Here is a 17,159-nt window from a genome sequence, read left to right as displayed (position 1 = left end):
AGAGAATTTGCACCGCCATCTTGACAGGTGCTAAGTGGCGTCCGTAGCGTCCTCAGCAGGTCATAGATATGTGAGGAAAGAAAATATTTCCTCAGCCAAAGTACTTAATAATTGTTAGAACTGATGAAACTGGCATTATATTTTTTTTCCTTTAAAAATACTAGTTGAATACACTGACCATACGGACGTCGCTCTCTCTAGACTAAATAACTATAATTACTTTAAGGCAGGGTAATGAGGGTAGACATTTACGAGCTAACTGAAAATATATCATCAATATTAGGAACACATTGACTTAAATATTGCACATCAGTAGTACCAAGCTATTTTTTCAATTTTATAAGTAGAATTTATATGCTAAATAGTAACATAATGTATAAGCTGAACAAAAACTGAGTTACCCTTGTAAAAATGCTGAAGTGCATGATATATCAGGCTTAAATAGTTACAAAATTATACGAAAAAAGACTACATATATACATGAAGATATTAGTCTAAGTGCAATTAACTACAGACTGGCAGCAGAAATCTGGTTAGACTAGTTAAACAAAAGTACTTACATACTTAAAGTGAGCTACATTCTGGTCTGGCTACAATGATTACTGCACTTGCTGAACTTCCAGTATCGTATTATAATTATGGTACTGGAAGTTCACCAGTTCTCCATTTTGCCTTCGCTAATGCTTGACAGAGCTTGCAGGGAGGTTCATTAAAGAATACTCTGCTCTCTTGTTTTTTATGTGTATGGTATTTTTATTTAAGTCAAGAAAGGTTATTTGTCTGTGTTTTTTGGACTGATTACACAGCATACAGCACATACAAGGTGGTAGCAATGTGTGGCTTCGATTTGTAAACAACACACAGCGGTAGACGTAGCACCTAGGAAGATGGCGGCGATGAATCTTGCCCAGCACCATCAGTGGCCATTCCAGCTCATCTCTATTACAGTGAGAACATGCAAACCTTATTTTACAAACCATTATTACTGCCTTTAATTTACTTCAAATTTTATGATTATGCACAAGCACCATTAGCAGCAGCTAGCTTTAGCACAGGAATATCAAATTTATGAGGAAAAAACAGTGGAATGAGAACCTGACAGAGGCGTAAAGGTTTATAAAACAGGACTTGCATTAATGGCTATGAAAGCTTTTAGATTTAGGCCAATTTACAATAATCATTAATAGCCTTTCCACAGAACCCCCGCTTCAAAATGGCCACCCTAACACTTTTAATAGACAGGAGAACACATGCAAATGGACACAGAGTATTAAACAAACCAAAAACAGTTTCCACTTTCTTGGAAACATGGAGTGTGCAGAGGTAAAAAGAAATGTGGCTAACAGGTTTTGCCATCTTCTAAGAAACAGAGACATTATAATGCTGCTTGTGTTTCCAGATTTTTTTTTTTTTTGATCCAGTTTTAATTTGTTGGAAGAAAGCTTATAGCGTTAAAAAAGGCAAACAGCAACACCATTATTTCACAACAGCTCTGTTACAGTAAAACAACTGTTCATTCAGATCGTCGACAGCAACCGAACACTGCAGGTTTCAGGGTCATCAGTGGCGTTGATGCTGCTTTCACCTGGCAATCAGAATAAAAGTTCTAAATAAAACAAAGCTACCCATTTAAAATACTGCTTTAATTTATCTTCATTGCACAGCCAGTTAAATCACAAACCTAAGAATTAAATCAGTGATATCCCAGGATTAAAGAAATGCATAGCTCTGACAATCGTTTGTCTACAGTGAGAGGCTTTCTACTCCATCATCTGATGTGGGTTTTTGGCATCAGGCCACACAGTAAAAAGCAAGCCTCTGTGTATTTTTTTTTTTTGGTCTCAGGAGGTCAGCCAGCAGCGAGCGCTCAGTATGTGAGCGGACTCAGGATGAAAAGGCGATCTTCTTCCTTCCTGATCCACTTCAGCAGTTTGTTGGCCGCGGACACGGCCGAGGCCTTGGTCGCCAGAGGACTGAAGCAGAGGTAGAGCTCGAAGCCGCTGGTCACCTGAGGAGGGAATTAAACAACGAACAGATGATGATGGGCGTTACAGCTGGGTGAAGCAGAACTAAACTAATTTCAATGTGCAAGCTGACTCGCTAGAAGTCTAACAGATGTGAAAAGCTTCCTAAACATTAAACGTTACACCCTTCGCCTTCAAAACACAGCTAGAGTAAATAAGTACTGCAGAGTATTTTGCAAGTGTTGTTAATCTGGAGCATTACAACATTTCTTCATATTATGTTTCAACACGAAGGACAATTATTTCTCTGACTGAAGTCTGTATTTGGCAGTGTTAATGTTTGTAATAGGCAGTGGATTAACCCTTTATTGCAGGATTACTGATCCTAAAAATACCTTCATTATTAAACTACTTTTACCCTGAAGGTAAAGTGTACAGTTACAGAATTAAAGAACATTAAATAACCTAGTAAACGTTTCATGATTTTACTGCATCATTTCAAATGCCTGTTTTCTTTTTTCTGAAGATTTTTATTTTTATATCCAACAGTGATTTAAACTGAGATATAATAATAATCAGTGTTGTCACGAGGCACTGGCTGCAACATGTAACCCAGCGGGATTTGGATGTTTACTTTTTTACTTTTTGGGTCGTCTTCTATGTAAGGACAGAATTACATTTTCACATCATATTTGACTTATAAATCCACCCCAATATGATGACAATTATTGTGATAATACTAATTAAAGGGAAAATATTTTGCTTTAAAAAAAAAGTCACATTATAACAGAGTTGTGCTTCAGTTGGCAAAGTAAGTGAAAGATTAAGAGATGAAATGTGTTTTTGGGACAGTTCAGTACAATTATGTTTACAAACTTTACACTTTTATGTGTCACTTTCTTAAAACTATTATGTAATCAAACAGAGTAAAGAAAAATATCAGTGATGTTGTTTTCAGCACATATATTATGATGGAATATTTGTTGTGAATTTATCTGGACGAAGAAATAAGCTGACAGCCTGTTTTCAGGGCATGAACATTTTAAAGTTCAGCTCCCGTTTCTTTTTCTGTACTTACAGACTTGGAAAAAGAAAGAAACATACAATCTAAAAACTGAGGTTAGCCGTTTGTCTTGTGAAGTTTGAAAATCAAACCCTAACCAACTTTAGCATAAAGCCATAATGTTGAACAATCTTTTACCCAAGCCAGAAGGTTTTCGGTCTCGCTGCAGCGGTAGAAGAAGCGCAGAGGTCTGGTTGGATGGTGCAAACTGCTGTGGAGGTCCTGGTACAGTCCCATCAGCCTCTCCTGCTCTTCGTCAGACCGGTACACCACCGGAAACTCGGGACTGGAAAGACAAGATATAAGGGTTGTTCTATGAAATGAGATTTCCTGTTTAGCCAGCTGTGTTGTGCCGAAAGTCTGAGTTTTCAGTGTCAAGAGGGAGGATCTCTTTGAGCCCAGCTGGATCACCATGGTAACAGAGCTCCTAATCTGCTGATGAGTTGAGCCAAAGTTTTGGATAACTGTCTGTAAGAAGCTCACTGATTCTGTTCTTAATGATCTCTCAGAGAAAAATTAGACTGTAACAATTTAAAGTTCTGCTCAGAGTTGCAAGATTTCAAATTTAACGTCAGGTCGTCAGATAATACAAAGATAAAAATTCTACCTCGATGCGACGCATTTACTGTAAGTGTTGATTAAATGTCTGCATTTAATTTGTTAAATTCATTCACAAACAATGTTTGTTCAGGGATATAGTTTAATCTAATCATCCAATCTTTAGGCAGAGTCATTCTAATGTGAAGTAAAACACTTTCAGTTTGATCAGAACTTATTTTTTATTAACTTGTGTGATTTTCAGCACAAGGAACAGCTGAAAAATATCCTTTGAATCTTGAATACTCTGCTGTGGGCCACGAAGAAGCTGCAATTAGACTATAATAAGAACTAATAATAAGAAAACAATTGTGTGGATCAGGCAACGCAACATTGTTAGAACCGCATCAAGTTGACAACATCCAAAGGGTTGAATACGTATTTTTGATTTTTTCTGGATTTGCTGAGGAATCCATTAAACAGTTAATATTAGATTTAATTTGTCAGTACCTCTGAACATCAGAGAATATTTAATAAATAACATATTTGATTTGATTACTGAAGTGATTTGCACATTATGGAACAGAGTCAGAGTTAAATAAAAAGCTTTAAATTTTCCTGTCTCAACCTAAAGAGCAGCATGTAGTTTATTCTGATTTATAACCAACGGTTTCCTTCAACATAGGAGGGATATTCCTCTCATGCATGTCCTAACTGTGGCAACAGTGTCTTCTTGTTTCTTGACTTTCTATTAACAGGCTACATTCTGTTGCCCTTTATGAATAAAGTCTCAAAGCTGCGCCCCCCCCCCTGTCTTTTTGTTGGATTTGTGTATTTTGAGCAGTAAAAGTGTCAAATGATGCATGAGATGCCCCATGTCATGTGACCACTTATAAAGCAGAAAGTCTGAGTTAACAAAGTGACTGTTGTAGTGTCGGTAATTACTTAGTAGTTTAAGGCTTTGTTACATCAGGCTAAAGGAAGAAAGCTCTGATCTGTGGAACTTGCTCCATAGTATAACTCTCTGTACTGAAGAAAATATATTTAAAAAAAAACAACTTATTTAATTGGCTTGTAGTTTTAAGTCTTTGTCATTTTCAAGTGATACTAAAATAACAATGTTAGACAGTGAAATTATCATTTCATTATTTGAGTTACTTTTTAACAGAAGGAAATGTAACTTTCAATCACATGTCACCAGGTATCAGTACTCACCTGGTGTACAGCCCTGAGCTCTTAGATTTGTACAGGAAGTGTCTGAGCTCCGGGATGCCAACCTGCTCCACAGAGTAACTTGGACATTTGAGCGCCTCCTTCAGGGTCTGGTAGGCGCTGCGCTTACTCAGCCTCTCCATGAAGCGGTGCTTGCACTCGGACATGTTAAAAAAGTCCTCTCTGTCGGTGGAGACCAGGATGAGGCAGAGCTCCGACGTGGGCTCCAGGTAAGAGATGTGGGCGTGGAAAAATCCAGCCGTGTTGAACTTTGGCAGGCAGATGGGAGTCCAGCCCTCGCCCTCCCGGAAGGACGAAGACGAGCCGACGAGGTTGAAGACCAGGTGCAAGTCTATGTGGTGCAGGAACTGGTCCTTCTTCCTGACCAGAGTGACCAGGCGGTCGCCAGCCAGCAGGATGGAGAACACTAAGTTTTTGGATTTGGCCGCCTGTAGGCTTGACGAGACGACGTCCCTGGCGGAGCTGGCCACGGGCAGGCAGGTGACGGCGCTCAGCAGCAGGCCGGGGTCCCGCTCTAGACGGTGCAGCAGGTTGTCTGTGAGGTACTCAGAGCCGGCCAGCAGGCGGCGCAGGTCGTAGTTCTGCTTGTGCTGAAAGATGTGATTGAGCTGGGTGAGGGTGAGCAGGCTGACGATTTGGTAGTAGATGTACTGAAGTTCTCGCAGCAGCTCCTTGTCCGACTGACAGGTCTGAGACACGCCCACCAGGACCAGAGGACTCTTGGTGAGGAAAACCACTTTACAACCATCTAAAACAAACGTGAAAGGAAGAAAGAAGGACTGATTTTTATACAAACTCAGTTCCAAGAAATTTGGGACATTGTGTAAAATGTAAATAAAAATTGAGCGAAATGATTTGCAAATCTCACAAATCCATATTTATTCACAATCAATAGTAAATACTAAATAGTAAACATATCAAATGTTTAACCTAAGAAATTATACCTTTTTTTTTAAATGGTAATTTTAAATTTTGTGGCAGCAACAAATCTCAAAAATGTTGGGACAGGGGCAAAGTAAGTACCGTAGTAAGAAAAGGAAACAGCTGGAGGAGCATTTTGCAGCTAATTAAGTTAATTGGTAACAGGTCAGTGTGAGGACTGGGTATAAAAAGAGCATTTTAGAGAGACTGAATCTCTCAGAAGTAAAGATGGCAGAGGTTCACCAGTCAGTGAAAAACTGCATCCAAAAATATGTGTCAATGTATTAAAGCAGGTCTGATTCTGTTCTGGACATCACTGCATGGACTGAGGAACACTTCCACAGATCACTGTCTGTAAACACAGTTCACTGCACCATCCATAAATGCTGCTTAAAGCTCTATCAGGCGAAGATGAAGCCATATGTGAACACCATTCAGAATTGCTGCCATCTTCTTTGAACCAAAGCTCATTTAAAATGTGCCAATCCAGACAATATCTTTTTCAGGGAACGCCTTGCATATTTCAGCAAGACAATGTTAAACTGCTACTGCATCCATTACAACAACATGGCTTCATACAAGAAGAGTCCAGATGTTGAACTGGTTTCCCTGCAGTCCAGACCTCAACAACTGAAAACATCTGGTGCATCAAGAAACAAAAAATTCTGCAAAGACTCAGGACTGTTTAACAGCTAGAACGGGATAACATTCCCCTCCAAAACCTTAGAAGCTGCTCTCCTCAGCTCCTAGATGTTTACAGACTGTTTTTTAAAAGATGAGGGGCTGCTTTACAGTGGGAAACATGGCCCTGTCACCACTTGATTGATTGAGAATTTGGTTTCAGAATTTGTGCTGTATTTGATAAAGATAGTTATAACTTATGATCGGTGTTACTATCAAAGTACAGGCTGACCTGCGTGGATGGAGCGGATGATGTTCTTCTCAGCCTCGACGAAGGATACCAGAGCCATCATCACCCCCATGGTGCTGGACAGAGCCTCCTCCGTGCCGTAGCGAGTGTAGATGGGCTTTCCGGCCTCGCTCAACACAAACACGTGTTTCTTGTGACTGCGCCACGCCTCGCTGGACACATCCTCCTCCTCTTTGGTCCTGCTCTCAGATGAATCAGATGAAAAGTCCTTGCTGTGCTGCTTCTCTGAGGGTTTCTCTCCGACCAGCGCCTTGAACTCCTCTGCATCATGTCCGTCTGGTTGGTCCAGCTCAGCCGCCCTCTGGGCCTCTTTCTCAGCCTCAGCGGTCAGATCTTCAAAGGACTGCGCATGAACAAACATGGCACTCCTCTGACCCGCACCTGCATTAAAGTATAGGGATACATGTTAAAAGACAGCAGATATAAATGTTCTTCATGAAGTAGTGAAGCCTTATTGAACACAGCTGTTACTGCCCACTGACAAAGGTTTTTCCCCGTCTCGTGTATGAGTGCATGTGTGTGTTTGACTAGACCATTAGTCAAATATCACAGAGTAATTATTAGGTTTACATCTATAACTGATTAACTTTTGGACTTAACCCAATTTAAAATTGCCACCATAACAACATGACTTTAGCAAAAATAAAATGCCTATAACTCAGGTAATTTTACAGATATTAAGATTAAACGTGATGTAGCAGTGGCTTAGCATCATCCCCAGCACATATTCTGACCACATCTTTGCTAATAAGTCCTTTAAATTGTTCAAAACTATTTATTCTAACTGTCACACAGCCTTAAAGAATGCAGAGAGAACCATTTTCCATGGTGTGGTTAAGAGACATTATGAGAAAAACAAAGTGAGGTTTTGGCAGGAGAAGCAGCACATAAAAGCTGAAAAACTAAGGAGGGAAGGATTATTGAGCACAATCCCAAAGTATGGAGTTTGTCACAAAAAAACAGAGTTGTTTATATGGTGACCACTTTTTAAAGAAGCTATGATAAAGTAAAACAAAATCGCTCTTGGTAACAGATTGCATAATTTCCTGATACTGCTTTATAGCACAAGATGTGCACAATCAGGCCTTTTCATAGCAAACACAGCCCTTACTATGAGCCGGCGTTAAACCGCTGCATGTTTTTTTGCAATATCAGATGGAGAATTTCTGCAAAATGGCTTACGCAATCTAATTAAAGGCCTAGCATTACTTGGAGGAATGCATATCCCCCTCCACCTTTCACGCCAGAGTTTTAAACTGAGATCATCTTATGTTGAGAAATAAGTTAGTCAAACCTTGAAAGACATGTTAACATGTTACAGGACGGACGCCTACTTCCTGAGCAGCTGACGCCCCAACAGTGAATGACTCCAAAAGTTAATGAATACTTTCAGAAAGTCTCAATATAATCTGTCCAGACGATGAGATAGTTTGCTAACAAACAAGTGTGGCTTTAACAGTTTGCGCAGAAGTTTTAAGCAGAGAACTCGTCCAATGAGTAGCATTTGGAGTATTTGTTAGGAATGACTCTCAGCTACTACCACACCAAATTTATGTCTAATATCCATAAAATCGACAAAGTTATATCCATTTTTGTGTCCTGCTATAAATGTCCATCCAGTGATTATTTCTTTAACATTTCATTAAAATCTGCCAAGTGGTTCACAAGTTATTTTACTAAGGGACAAACAGAGCTGATTGCAAATAGGAAATGGAAATAATTTTTTAAAAGACCTTGCAAAAATTGGTAGAGCTCAGAAAATGTGTCAGGGATCACTCTCAGGTACTGTCACACCAAATCTTAGGTCAATATCTGGAATATTGATGGAGTTATAACTATTGTTTTGTGTTGTTGTTGTTGTGTTTTTAGGTCAGTTAGCTGTGGCAGCCATCTTGAATTGACTTCAAATTAATCCGTTGTAATTGTACAACTAATAGTTTCTGTGAGTTTCAGTAAAATTTGTCCTGGTTTGTGAGATGTAGATCACAGACAGACAAGCCAACACACACAGCATTATGGCATGCAGGCAGATGCACTTTTATGTAAATGCCAATTATACTGTGCTATGCTTTAACGATGCACATTAAAACAATCACTTTATCACACTCCGACTGGGTGTGACTTCTCCCTGATATAAACGTGAGGAGCTGAGCTCACCTGGTTCAGTCCCCTCCACCAGACCCGGGGTGGGGCTGTCCGCCCTCTCCGAGCGCAGCCGATCCACAGGGGCGAGGCTTCCGTTTTCCCAGGACGTTCCTTCCTCCATCACTGCTGCTTGTAGCAGGGACGCACACCTGGCCGGAAGTACAGACAGACAGACAGAGAGAAGGGAACAAAGGTCGGCAACTTCGTGACTGACGGTGGCTGCTACTAATAAACAAGCTGTTCATGTCCAGCGGGTTAAAATAGCGTCCAAGGCGCAAGTAGTCTGACTTTAAACACGTTTTTAATTGTTAAAAGTGACTTTACTTTAGAGCTGCAATGGCTGATTTGAAACTAAACTAGAGAACAAAAACTGTGGTCCTGTGGTGCTATATTTTCTCACATCCTTTAGTTACTCAGACCTCACGGAGACGAGTCATTTTATCAGAACTTCGAAGCCAAGTTATTTACAGAGCTGACTCTAGCGGATTGACAACAAGATGCAAGGCTAACTCGAAGATTTTTTTAAGTAACTAGGCCTTCATTCCATTCAAAACTTCTCATTACAAATCATACTAATTTCAAAGTTTTTACCTTTCATTTCCACGGCATCCGTATTTAATAAATGAACTCCTCGCCTCGTCTGTAGCAGTTGCAGCAGTTAGCTATATCAAACAGAAGTACTTCTTCTGCTTTGGAACGTGCCCAGTTAGATTCCGGAAGTAGGAATTGTGGGATATGAAGTTCTTCTCAGGAAAAATGTAAAATCTAATCAAAGATTTGGCCGCAGTTTACGTTTTGTTTTTTTGTTTTTTAAAGGGTACAAAGCTAAACCGGTTAAATATTAACGATAATGTTTCCGTAACAATAATTTAAAACATTTAGTTTTCGGTATGCCAGCTCAATATTACACGTCACATTATTGAGAATATTTGTTTTCTTATGGTGCATTCAAAGAACTTCAAAGATCAAATAATGTGTTCCCACTCAAGCCAAGAAAAGAAAGTTTAGTCCAAAATAAAATAACAGAACTCGCAGAATTTAGGTAGATATAATTATTTATCTAATCTTGGGGGAAATAACAGGACTGACACATATGCTCAAGCGATAAGTGAAAAGTATTGCTTCAGGGTTTGTAAACGGTATAGAAGTCACATAATGCAAGAAATTTACAAAATCTTGACAAATTGTAACGTCTTTCGAGATTGTATCGTTAGTTTGGGAGAAACGCTTTTTAAAATCTCTTGCAATCTGTGTTAAATCGTGTTTTTTGCTGTTACTGGTATTTTATTTTGCTAAACAGGTAATGTAACGACGACAGTGAACGCAACGTCGGGGGGCGGAGCTTGTGTTTGAACATCCAGCGGGGAAACAGATGTAGTTAGCTTTGTGTTACCTTTAGCTAACTAGGCTCTTTCTTCTACGTTCATTTTAAAGAGAGTTAAAGTAAAACGATACACGTAAGATTAGGGATGCTTGATGTTTCTACGGAGGACTTAACTGTAGCATCTTCGTTTGGTAAGTATAAAGATCCCCAAATTATTGTTAGCCCGTACTACTTTAGCTGTCGTGTTATGAAACGACATGTTGTGACACACAGGGTAGGAGATGCAGCTTTATAAACGTGTACGCTGTTCGTGGGGAAACGTGGCTTTTCTTGCAACTGTTTGGTTTCTATGTAACAGGTTGAGCGTCGTGGCACAAAGATGCCTATCCGGGCGTATTGCACGATTTGCTCGGATTTCTTTGATCACTGCAAAGATGTCGCTGCCATTCACTGCGGACACACGTTTCACTATGAATGGTAACTTCAGAAAAGATCATTTTTAACAGTAGTTTGTCTGAGTTTATGCCAGGGTTTTATGCAGTTTGATTTTTTTTTTCTCTCAGTCTCCTTCAGTGGTTCCAGACAGCCCCAACAAAGACCTGTCCACAGTGCAGGAAACAGGTATACCTGCAAAACAAACACCAGTTTTAGGCCAAGCTTCTGCACAGAATAACAATTACACTTGAATTATTTGTGCTCCGACAACAGGTCAGCACCCGGCACATCATCAGCAAGCTGTTCTTTGACATTGGTGGAGAGGAGGAGGGCACAGTAGACCCTGAGAGCCTGCAGGTACAACACCTGCAGAAAAGTTTGAGAGGACGGTGTAACATTTGTAACCCATACAAGAGCTTCCAACATGATTGGTTATTACTTTGTGATTGTTCGCCATGATAGATGTTTTATTTCCGTTCCCCAGAATGAGCTTGAACGGATGAAGGCACTGCTAAGCTCCAAAGGTGAGAAACCGGACCGTGCTGTGATTCTGTTGTCGAGTGGAGGTCGGTATTGCCATTTGATCGTCTGTGTGATGACTTTTTAGAGCGAGGCTGGCGAGACAAACAGAAGGTGATGGACAGCTTAAAGGACACTGTGGACAAGCAGAAAAGGGACCTGGACAGTACGCGGAAAGAGGTCATGGAAAAAGAGATGCTGTGTGCTGCCCTCAGAGTGAGCTTTCTTCGGGTTGTTTTAGACCGTTATCGCCGCAGACTCCTTATGCAACTGGAAATGAACTCGTGTTTCCGTGTCACAGAAACAGATGACGTATATGGAGACGCAGCAGAACGAAGTTCAGACTGCGAAGGAGGAGGTCCGCCGACTGAAGGCCAAAATGAAAACATTTGAAAGGTATCTGCACGCTACTTGACGATGAATAAAAAATGAGACATACAGTAGACTTGAGTTGATTAACAGTATGTGTGTATTTATAGTTGCGCACTGATTTTTCTGTTTCCAGCCTGGATGTGTTGTTGCAAGGCCAGAGAGCAGAAGTGGACTCCATGATCACAGATATGGGTGTCAGCCAGGCGGCTGTGGAGCAGCTCTCCATTTACTGCATCTCTCTCAAAAAGTAAGCTTTTTTGGAACAATCCTTTTGCTTTATTCTTACTTCTGCATCTTTGAAAATGCAGTAGAATTTAAAACCAACATTGTAGTTGGGCTTTTTCAGTTCTCTTTTAGCCCAGTTTCTGCTGTCCAGGCTTTTGTGCACTTTCATATACACTTAAATAAGAAGTCTGGAAAAGATGCTCCATCAGACTTATAGTTGCCAGTGATGCCTGATTAGAAACCCTGAGAAAGTGAGCTCATGAACAGTGTGTGATAAGAGTACTCTTATTAGGTACTCTTGTTCTGAAAGGAGCAAGGCAACAAACTGATACCAATCACTGGTTGTAACGATCATCTGCTGTTTGAAGTAAAACGCCGGATGATCGATGCTTTTAATGACTGTCCTGCTCACGATAACCTCCTTTTCCTTGTTCTGCACTTAAAATAACGTGAGTTATTGCACCAGGGGCACCACAAACTCAAAAAGGTCATATCTTGTAATGGTTACATCGATTTGTGCAATTTTAAATTTGCACAAGCTTTATTTAATCCTCAGAAATTAAACACAGCTGATTAAGTCAGAGTACTTCATAGGTATTTCTGGACATTTAATTTCGTAAATTTAAAAAATAATCAGCCAAACTCGCGTTGAAGCATTTTTTTTTAAAGGTGATTAATAGAGGCCCATCCCTCCTTAAATTAATATATATATATATATTTATATATCAAGGGAAAAATAACTTTAGTCTTCAGACACCTTCATTAAAATGCTGCCAAAATGACTCAGGCTTGCTTTGGATACTAGAAATCAGCTTGAATTGTGTTTAAATAGATCAATTGACAGGGTTAATAAAAACACAAAGCTGTTAAAAGGATGTATGATTTTCCTTTATTTATGTGTACCTTTTCTGTAAGAGTTTTATCATCACATATTTATCAGCTCTCCTCTTTTCACAGAGAGTATGACAATCTCAAAGGGAGCCTCAAGTCTTCAAATGACATGTGCGAGAAGCTGAAGAGAGAAGTGCTCTCCTCTAACAACAAGGTAGCTTCATCTTAATACGTCACCGTACCCAAAGGATCTACCTCTGAAATGTTGGATAACGTCGGTGTGTGTTTGATTTTTAGTTGCAAAAAGCGGCTTTTGAGGTGAATCAGACCAAAGAGGACATGAAGTCTTTGCAGAAGGATCTGCTCAACGCTGACAAAGAGATCTCAGTAAGAGCACGTAAAACAAACGCTCGCGCTTTTCTTTTTTAATTTAATAATTGCGCTGACCTTTACCCGCGCTTGTCCACAGAGTCTCAAGAAGAAGGTGGAGTTTCTTCAGAAGACTCTGAGCACGCCGACGCGCACAAACGAAGCCATCAGCCGGCTCGTCTTTGAAAGGTGCGTCCTCCTGCAGCCTCAGCTAAAGCTCTGCTTGCGTCTGACGCAGCTTTTCCTGAAAACGCTGGGTTGTTCACTCCGCAGCCCGGCCCCAGTGGAACTGAAGACCCCGTGCCTCCACCAACCTGCAGGTAACGATGGCGTTGATCTCAACATGACCTACGACATCACAACTCCAGACGACGTAACCAAGAGGCCGAGGCAGGTGCCGTTGAAGAAGATGCGTCTCGACCCCTCTGTGTAAGTTTTGTAGCTCATAATGAAAAATATGACTTTTTTTCTCTCTCTCTAAAAAGGCTGCATTCAGTTAACTTATTGCAGAGTTTTGTTTTTTTTTGTAAGCAAGAGTTCAGTGGACATGTTTGTCTTTTTCTGTTTTAGAACATATGTGTCAAAGCAAAGTGAGACATCTTCGTCTGTGAGCAGGGTACGTTCGTAATTCTCTCCCAGCAAAATACATTTGTTTGTCTGGTGAACATCAACCCTGAGTTTTTGTATGTGTGTGCCTTTAAACCTCAGCCCAAAGATGAAGATCCAGTCCTGAGTCCGTTTCTGAGGAACTCTCTCCTCTTTAGAAAGAAGACTTTTGGCGGCATGTTGGACCCTCAGAGGAAGGCTGGATCCGTATGTACCGTCTTCTGAGACGTTTTGTATCGAAATGCTGTTTTCGTTTTTTGTTGAATTTTTTCTGTTTGTTTGTTTGTTTTTCAGGTTAGAAGTGGTTATGACGGATTAGGAGGAAGAACTAAATTCATCCAACCTGTATCCTTTCTCCCATGTCACGTCGAGTGTCTTGTGCTGCTTTATTCGAGCTTCACTCTTCAGAACGATCCTTGAAGTTTTTCTTATTTATTATTTTTCCGCCAAACTCTAAAGTGACGTGTATTTGTAAGTACTGTGAAATTACAGGAAACAATCAAGTGACTGCGACGTGGTGGGATGTTAGGAAGAATTAATACCTCACCTGTTGTGTGGATACTGTAGCTCTGAATGGAGAAATATTTTAAGTCTGACCGGATGAGCTAATGGCTAGTTCGAAAACCAAAACTAGACCGCCGCCGTCTTAAAACAAGTCGCCTTTGAAATTCCAAAGTGGTTCATGAAACCTTTGCACTGCCTTTAATGTCACATTACACAGTTATTTCAGTGGAAATATTATTAAAGTCCGAAGCTTCACTGGAAATGCTACAGCTAGCTGCTGCTGTGGCTCTTTGTGCTTGCAAAAAAACATAAAATTCTATGTAAATAACTAACATGAAATTGGAAATTACATTTGCTTAAAACGCTATGTGTAACTTTTGAGATTATAGTTGTTTTAAGGCAGCAGTGATCCTCGCCTTCTCTCGTTGTTGGGGAATTAGAGCAAGACCTGATTTACGAGAGGTGCCATGTTGTATTTTTGGAAGCGGAGTCTACTCCCCCTTACACAACTGTGGCGTTACGTGAACTTTTTTAAAAGCATGTAATGACTAATTACAGCTAAAAGTGTCAGAAAAACCAATATTTGAACATACAACAGCGAGGTTAGAACTATGTGAATCAACAGGAGTCAACACCTCGGGGGAAAAAAAATATTAGAGATATATTTTTTTTTGTTTTGTTTTATTGTTTCGTTTGTTTACATTTAGGGGACAGGACTTCAAACTTGTACCAGAATCAGAATACAGGGAAGTTGGTCCCAATCCAGCTTCAACTTCTAGGTTCATATCGGAGTTCTTGATATATACGGTCTACAGTTCGGACTAGCTGTTAGTTGTCTGTCCTCTTACACTGAAACTATTTCTCCAAACCAAAGTCATTAAAACAAAGCTATTTACTACAACAGGTAAGATATTATTGTTCATAACATTTTCACAGAACCTCATTTGAAAATGACCTGAATATCTTTTTAATTTGGTCCAGGTGGAAGCTTTCACTTGTGGAATTTAGCAATGCAAGAATTTCAAACTTAATACTGATACACTAAAAAATATTTATCATTTGATGTACTTTAGTTTATTATTTTAAACATTTGTGGTTAAAACATCAGATAGAAGTTATTTAAAAGAAATAACATTATCTTGTGGATCTGTTATGATAAAACATTCGTACCTTGGAGCGTACTTAAAGTTTTCATTCAACAAAATGTTTGAACATTTTATCTAGATATAACATTTTCAGTCCTGCTTCTTTTTTCACTCTCCAAGTTGTTACAAACCTGCTTCTGCTTTAAGTCAACCACAAGTTATGGGAGTTTCCAAGATCAAAATGTTCTAAAATTTGTTGTTAACACTTATTTTGTTCCAAAGAATATTTGATAATCACTTGAGGTTCATCTGTGAAGTTGAGATCAGTAGATCAGCATTAGCTGGATTCCAAGACAGGTTGCAAAACAAAAACAACTGGACTTCTATTCTGTAGCTGAAGATGGTTCGCTTCTCAGCTACAGAATAGAAGTCCAGTTGTTTTTGTTATTTTAACCTTTTTTGGATTTACCACATCCCCGGATGACCGAGAGTCTACGCCAGCACATTAGCCGGATTGTATTTTTCCTGAACCGAGCCCTTCCCTCAGTCTCCTTTAGCTGAGATTCGGCCCCTGATGAAAACCAAAAGGAAAAAGGTGACCCGGCCGCCCTCCAAGCTTCCAGCCTGTCTGACTCTGGATGGCTTCCTGGAGTGAACGTCGGAGGCGACAGTACCGCGTGAGAAGAAACACGTCGATGCTGCTGAGTCGCAGAACGAGCTCGAGCCCAGCAGTGGGCCCACCAAACAGAACTTTCTGACTCCTTAAAAACAACCACTGCTGAAGACATGCTGCATTTTTTTTATATATTAATTTTTTTTTTTTTGCTTCTTTTTAAGTGGCGCTTGATGTACATGCATTTTTGTGTTTACATGATCTGATTGGTGTTCTGACCCGTCTCTTATGTTAAAAACTATTTTTATTAAAGATTTGCTGTGGACTCAACACACATTTCCAGTACTTGTTTTGAAGACGTCACTGAGCTGGGTTCTCCTGCAGGGGGCAGTACACACAAGAGTTTCTCACATGACTCTGGCTGTATGAGGAAACAAGCACTGCACAGAAAAACCTCTGAAACAAACATATTTAAGAGGATGCACCAGTACAGAAGACAATCTTCAAGATAGTAAATAAAATGGTAAAACCTGAGCTGTACATTGCAATCAAGTCACTGCTAATATTGCACTAATGAAAAAGGCTTTTTGTCACTAATTATTTTCAGCGTTTGTTAAAACAAAATCTACCTTTGATGGAGGACTTATAGCAGTAAATTGAATGTGGGCTAAGGTGCTTTAAGTTCCTGTGCATGTTGCCATACAACCTGACCTTTCCACAGAATGCTTTAGATTTTGTCTAACAATATGGGGAAATGCCAAACATTGTTTCCCACTATGGAGAAGTGGAGGTACCAGGTAGAGGAGAAACATCCTGTTCACAATCGTTTCTTTCCTGTTTGTGCCCCTAAATTACATTTCCACAATAAGAAACTGACTTGTATTGTTATCAGTTGAAACTACAACCCCGATTCTAAAAAGAAGTTTTGTAAAATGTAAATATAAGCAGAATGTAATGATCTACAAATCTAATAAACTCATATTTGATGAGCAGAATAAACATATTAAATGTCTACGAAACGGTTCCGTTTTGGAGGGGGAGAAAAATGTAATTTAGAATTTTATGGAAGCAACACTTCAAAAATGTAGGAACAGGTCCACATTTCCCACTGTGAAGAATCCCATCATGTTTTACTAACAGACTGTAAACATTTGGGAACTGAGGAGAGCAGCTGCTGGAGGTTTTAGAGGGAATTTTGTCCCATATTTGTCTGATGGAGGATTCTAGCTGTTGAACTGTCCTGGATCTTCTTTGTCCGATTTTTCATTTCATAATGTTTTATGATGATACAGTCCTGCTCACCATTATTGGCACCCCTTCATGATTCGCATAGCTGAGTGAATATCTTCATGATCATTCATTGGTTAATTCATGTCATATGTGTGGAGGCAGTCCATCACAAGTGATCTTTATGTGTGATTTGCAACAGGTGACCCAAATTGGGTTTTCATATTAATTTGCAGCAAAGGGTGCCAATACCAT

General features: G+C 39.8%; 2 protein-coding genes across 3 annotated transcripts; one reads left to right on the top strand and one right to left on the bottom strand.

Annotated features, from left to right (window-relative positions):
* Positions 1-1,357: 1,357 nt before the first annotated feature.
* On the bottom strand, positions 1,358-9,515 carry mon1a (MON1 secretory trafficking family member A). Its single transcript, XM_025009201.2, has 6 exons — positions 9,386-9,515; positions 8,807-8,943; positions 6,632-7,030; positions 4,780-5,545; positions 3,166-3,313; positions 1,358-2,008 (listed from the first exon to the last, which is right to left on the bottom strand). The coding sequence occupies exons 2-6, from the start codon at positions 8,913-8,915 to the stop codon at positions 1,868-1,870; spliced, it is 1,563 nt and encodes a 520-aa protein (XP_024864969.1). The 5' UTR covers positions 8,916-8,943; positions 9,386-9,515; the 3' UTR covers positions 1,358-1,867.
* On the top strand, positions 8,877-16,007 carry LOC108244404 (TRAF-interacting protein). 2 transcript variants are annotated; one of them, XM_017430587.2, is made up of 16 exons: positions 8,877-8,987; positions 10,477-10,595; positions 10,682-10,739; positions 10,827-10,910; positions 11,038-11,077; positions 11,161-11,288; positions 11,374-11,468; positions 11,578-11,691; positions 12,627-12,714; positions 12,798-12,887; positions 12,970-13,058; positions 13,143-13,298; positions 13,440-13,485; positions 13,578-13,682; positions 13,770-13,820; positions 15,612-16,007. In XM_017430587.2, the coding sequence occupies exons 2-16, from the start codon at positions 10,498-10,500 to the stop codon at positions 15,717-15,719; spliced, it is 1,350 nt and encodes a 449-aa protein (XP_017286076.1). In that variant the 5' UTR covers positions 8,877-8,987; positions 10,477-10,497; the 3' UTR covers positions 15,720-16,007. The 2 variants fall into 2 exon arrangements, with proteins under 2 accessions (XP_017286076.1, XP_017286075.1); XM_017430586.3 differs by lacking the exon at positions 8,877-8,987 and adding an exon at positions 8,994-10,309.
* Positions 16,008-17,159: the final 1,152 nt, after the last annotated feature.

The sequence above is a fragment of the Kryptolebias marmoratus genome, linkage group LG4 (assembly GCF_001649575.2).
Source record: "Kryptolebias marmoratus isolate JLee-2015 linkage group LG4, ASM164957v2, whole genome shotgun sequence".
NCBI classification, from domain to species: Eukaryota; Metazoa; Chordata; class Actinopteri; order Cyprinodontiformes; family Rivulidae; genus Kryptolebias; species Kryptolebias marmoratus.
This window is presented reverse-complemented; position numbering and strand designations above follow the sequence as displayed.